General features: G+C 35.9%; 1 protein-coding gene across 2 annotated transcripts; it reads left to right on the top strand.

The window, feature by feature from the left end:
• Window positions 1-706: 706 nt before the first annotated feature.
• Window positions 707-5689, top strand: LOC107816789 (uncharacterized). Of its 2 annotated transcripts, XM_016642537.2 has the most exons (3): window positions 707-843; window positions 2437-2509; window positions 4609-5689. In XM_016642537.2, exons 2-3 carry the CDS (start codon window positions 2502-2504, stop codon window positions 5420-5422), a joined length of 822 nt encoding a protein of 273 aa, XP_016498023.1. In that variant the 5' UTR covers window positions 707-843; window positions 2437-2501; the 3' UTR covers window positions 5423-5689. The 2 variants fall into 2 exon arrangements, with proteins under 2 accessions (XP_016498023.1, XP_016498024.1); XM_016642538.2 differs by lacking the exon at window positions 2437-2509 and having other exon boundaries at window positions 709-843.

The raw sequence follows: 5689 nt of genomic DNA, 5'->3' as shown, positions 1-5689 counted from the left end.
GTTTGTATAGATTTTGGCATGCAATATACAACTGTTTTGTAAAATTACATTTTTGTACTATTAAAACTTATATACTTTATAACATTGTTAGATATCACTTAACGTGGAAATATGATAAAACGTTACATGTCAAAAGAAACTCCATTCCCGAGCTCGAGTACATTGGTTAACTTCAAATAGACATTTATCATTTCATCACACAGTTGCGTGGTACTATTTATACATCATGCTCATTTATAATTTTAAATTTAAGAAAATGATATTTTTAGATCTCTTTTATGTAAAAGACAGATCTCTTACGTGTAAAAGTAAATCTCCTATGTATAAAAAAACAAAATACAGAATTATAAAACTAAAAATAAGTTTATAAAGAGCCAAAAAACCATTTGATCCCGTGGTTTTGTTATATTACCTCGTATATAGTTGGAATTTTAACTAATAAATTACAAGTCAGGGGCCATTATTGACATTCAACAAAAATGTCAACCAGCTAATCAGCTACAGTACATTAGGCTATTTGGGTTGTACCCTATTATTCAAAGTCCTATCTCAACAATGATACCAATGGACGGTAAAAAAGCCGTTGAATGTAAATCCTAGTTTGGATTTTGGAACGGTAATCAAAACAACGACCAGAAAGGAAAAGGAAAAGGAAAAGTAGCTGTCCTTTTCGGGTTAAGTTTCAAAATCTGATATTTTCACTTGCGTCAAAGTACAGACAAATACCTAATTCTGTACATATAATAATAATACTACATTAATTAAACAGACATATACAATTGTACGTTGCATCAACGGGCTGAAGGAAGATTCAGATTAGCTTATTCTTTTCTAGTTTGATCTGTAAGTTATATGACTTTACACTTTATTTTGATATATTCTGCTATCTATGGGAGTTTAGGGAAAGAGAGGATAATATTCTTGTGTTGTTTTTGTTTATTTGGGCTAATTGATAGAAAATTTGAGCTAAAAAATTGTTTTTTGCGAAGTGGATTTCTGTTATATTTTGTTGGATATTCGTTGATTGATTGATTAATTGAGGTGTACTGTTCACTTGTTTTTTGTGGTAATTTAGGTTTTCTCGAGGTCAAATAGAATCTTGGTTTTTTCTTTTTCTTCCTCTTTCAGTTTTACAGGCTATAGATTTGCATTGATAGAGGAAAAATCAAGAATGTAATCTAAAAAGGATCTAATTTAGAATCAGTGAACGGTACATTGCCCGTAGCATTGGTATTAGTCTCGTATCTTCGTATCCGCAAATTTCTTTTACTATATGTTGTTTCTTTCCCTTCAGTTACTCTATCATCTTATCTTGCTTGCTATTGTTACTGCTTGTTTTTTCTGTTTCTTTTTCATTTTTCTTTGAGACGGGGGTTTATCAAAAACAGTCTCTCTATTGTCGTTGGGTAGGGGTAAGGTCTGCATACACTCTACCCTCCCTGACCCCACTTTGTGGGTTTACATTGAGTCGTTGTTGGTTCTTGGTTCTTTTGTACTTGTATTGTCTTTGTTTTTTTAAAAAACCTTGAATTTAAGGTGTAAACAAAGCAGAAACAACAACAACAACAACCACCCAGTATAATCCCACAAGTGGGGTCTGGGGAGGGTAGGATGTACACAACCTTATCCCTACCTTGGAAGTGCAGAGAGACTGCTTCCGATAGACTCTCGGGGCTAAAGAAGGTGAAAGAAACCCTGATAGCAAAACAAATAATTAGAAAACTAAATCGAAGATAGCAACAGAGAATAGGAAAGGGGTACTGATAGCAAGTAATAGCAAGATAATATATTTAGAAAACTAAATCCAAGGCAGCAAACGAGAATATGAACGAAGTACTGTTAGCAAACTATGGAATTACCGATAGCAAGTAATAACGGAACAAGACATGTGAATAGCAAACTAAGGAAAAAAAGGGTACCGTACTAGCACTAATAATATCGAACTAGAGAAGACAAAGGTAAACGCACGACTACCTACTAATCTTCTGTCCTAATCTTCAACCTCCACACCCTTCTATCTAGGGTCATGTCCTCGGTTAGCTCAAGCTGCGTCATGTCCCGCCTGATCACCTCTCCCCGAGACTTCTTTGGCCTACCTCTACCCCTCCTCTCACCTCTCAAGGCCAACCTCTCACATCTCCGGAGTGGGGCATCTGTGCTTCTCCTCTTAATATGTCCGAACCATCTCAACCTTCTCCTCTTAAAAAGATCTCTTTTTATGTTACTTTACTCTCAGCTAGTTTTCTTTCCAGAACAGTTCTAAGTGGATTCTTGCAAAAACTGGAATAGTAGAATTAGCTGTGCTGAATCGATGACCTTGTTATGTAACACCTGCAGTTTCTTCTCTCTGCATATTTAAGGAAATATTTCCAAATTTGACCGAATGGAGTATGAATTATGGATGTTAAAATGATGGTTACCTACTTTGTTCTGCAGGTTGTGCAAATAATAGTATTTTATCAACCTCAAATCAGCTTGTCAGTATTCGGTGGACATGATCTATGTTCAAGTAAGATACTTGTGGGAAAAAAATTAGGAACTATAATCCTTTTTCTCTCTTTTTACTTTTGGTTAGGAAATATTTACTTAATTGAGATTTCTATTAGACCATAAGTTGCATTGTATAAAAGTTATCTGTTATTGCTCGTTGTTGTGCCAAGAATACATAATATGTTCTTACAAGATAAGGAAAAAAATGCAACTGCATATGCAGCTTATGAATATCTAAAGATCTAAAGAAAAATAGAAATGTTAATAAATGGAAACAAGTCAAATTGCAATAGTAAAGTCAAATGCTACTCTGATCAAGTTTCAAGCTCCTGATGTTTTGAGACTGTAACTTATGTTCAAATTGAAAGAACCAAGACATATAAACATATATTGCTCTCGAGGTAGATAAAACAATTGTTTGGGCGTTGTTTATGCTTTGGTTAATTGAACCCTGTAATCCTTTGTCTGTCATGGTATAGCTGATGATTTTATGGATAGTTTTCTTCTCTATGGTGGAAGTGGGGGTAGGGGGGGATATTGTTTCAATTTTATTTTATATTTCTTTTCCTTGACAAGTTGATTTCAATTCATTGTCCTTGTGGTTTCTCTCATCAGCGTTTTGGTATGTGGTTATCACAGTCTATTTTCACGTCTTATTCTCAATCTCCTCTTAGAAGTGCCTGTAATTCATATTACTTGGTCTATCTGCTAAACTGCCAAGAGAGAAACCCGTCTCAAGGTTACTAGTTGATATTGAAGGAGACAAAAGAGTGCAGCAAATAGAAAGTTGTAATGAAAATGACTTTGGGGGTTATTTATGTGGAAAGGAAACTTGAAGTGATCTGGCACGTCATGTCTATTTTCTGTAGCTTCTTTAAGTCTTCCGTGGTTTTATCTCATCACTTCCTTCTTTTAGGTGTACTTGTTCCTTAGATCAGTTGGATCTGTCAAAAGAATGTCAAGAGTGCATGTGTATTGTCTTTTCTGCTTTCTTTTTGCGGGATCATAGATCTTAAATTCTGGATCTTACTTACCAGTCCACTCCATTCTTTGATGCATTTTTTCTTCAGGATGTGTTATCTAGTTGCTACCCCAGTTAAATCTATCACTCAAAATTGCATATATTTTTAATTCCTGCTTTCTTTGCCTGAAAAAGATGTTGGATTGAGCAGAATAGAACTTAGCTGTCTTAAGTTAACGTGCTGATGGAAGAGTCTCATCTCTCTCCTTTCCATTGGTGGTAACCGACTAGTATGCTATATCGATGATGCCCATATTCGTTCATGGTGTCTTGAGCTGGTGAAAGATTAGTGATCTGCAAAACCGATAGTTGTAATGCTACGTGCTAGGGACAGGAAAGTGCATTTCATATTACCTCTGGTGTGCAGAAAGAGCCTGAGTTAGCATGACTTTTTATTGTAGAGAAGAAATATTTAGAGTTTCCTTTTTGGAACAATTATATATAGGGAAGCAGTTTGTCTCTGTTGCTGACCATTGAAGACTGGTGCGCCATAACTTTTCCTATTAGTACGTTTGAGATTTCTTCCATATCATAACTCCCCTAATCCCAGTCGGAAAGAACTTATGGCACTTCACAGCTTGTGATTCAAACCACTACGTTATCTTGTCAACTTACTCATAAAGATCAGGGATGTCCTATGAGTAATTTAAATTAGGTTGCCTTATGGATTGAAGTTAATATGGTTGCCTGATTGCTGTGTATTTGAACCGGCCATGTTTACTGTAACTCCGACCTATATTTATTTGCTCCGTTTACCAGAGAAATGAAAGGAAAAAAAATTACTTTTGCCCACAAAAGTTGGGTTAAATTTATTACATCAAATGGAACAAGCAAAAATTTTTTTTTTTTTTTGAGAAGGTAAAATATTTGTATATTAATAACAAACTACACAAAGGGTGTGTAGTCCCCCATATTTACAAGGAAGAAGAGAGGCAAAACAATTCCTAATCCTTTGTCTTCTCACATATCTGCAAAATTATTTTTTCTGACCACCAACTTCAATTATTCTCATTCTTACATGTTAGAAAATTTTCCATTTCCAACTGCTGGATTATTCATTAAGAAGAAGCTCTCTCATTATTTTCTTGCCCCACCAGTGATGATGAACTGTTGGACTTCAAAAAAATGCATGAATTTTCCACAGTGGATGGCTTTGTAGAGATAACTGAATCCTTGACGGACATGATAAAGTTCATTGCAAACGAGCCTGCTGTGGGGCTTTTCTATATTCAACAGCACACCCAGAAAGCAGCGCCCAACCTTGTAAATCTCAAAAACAATATTGAGGAGAAATCCCATGAAATGACTCTGCAGACAGAAGACTTAGAGGATTCCATCATCGTGATTGGGTCAATGAAAGAGTGTGGCCTTCCGATTGCTAACGAGATGATTAAAGATCTCAAACATAGTCTAGCTGTCATTTCAAAGAAGCAACCAAAAAAAGGATTAATTAGCGGACCCCGTTCAAGTTTCCCAGTAGGTATTACTACCCCTTGGAGTCCTGCTACTTGGGGTCGCAATACAGGTACAGAAGACGATGATGAGAGGGCTGCTGGTTATCTTTCAACTGTTTTCAGGTCAGCAAAACAAAAGGCTAGTAATTTCAAGTGGCCTCAGTTAGAGTCTGGAGAATCTCGACCAGCCAAGAGCGAACCATCTTTATCGGACAGGGATGAGCCATCTATAACGCATACAAATGACACGCTATTAGCTGCAGATGCGAGCTCTTCTTCCTCACTTGGACAGGCCAATAGTGAAGACTTAAGCTTGTCAAGGCAAACTGCTGATGAGATACAACAAGGACAGGTAAACAAAAGCATGTCTCATGATCACCTGCTGTCTTTATCTGAAAACTTTGAAGAATTTAAAGCTGATAAAGAGGCGAAATTAGAAGAGTGGTTGGGAGAATAAGGAATTTGTGAAGTCCTTTAGCTTGATAAATCTATGACCTCAACGACACTATTCTTATGAACGAAACTTCTCTTGTATTATGATTCATATACTTTATACTAGATGAATAAATGTAGAGGCGTTTATAGCAGACAGGAAAAAGAAAAAAATACAGTCTTGAATTTATGACAATTCAAGTTGTGTTTGTACATTGAGGAATGTATTGTTTGCAAACTTAAACTGCTATTAGCTGATTCCCATGGTTGTGATCTACAGTAGCTTATGCCA

Source organism: Nicotiana tabacum, chromosome 11, assembly GCF_000715075.1.
Source record: "Nicotiana tabacum cultivar K326 chromosome 11, ASM71507v2, whole genome shotgun sequence".
NCBI classification, from domain to species: Eukaryota; Viridiplantae; Streptophyta; class Magnoliopsida; order Solanales; family Solanaceae; genus Nicotiana; species Nicotiana tabacum.
Note: the sequence above shows the minus strand (reverse complement) of the source record. Positions and strands in the feature narration are given on the sequence as shown.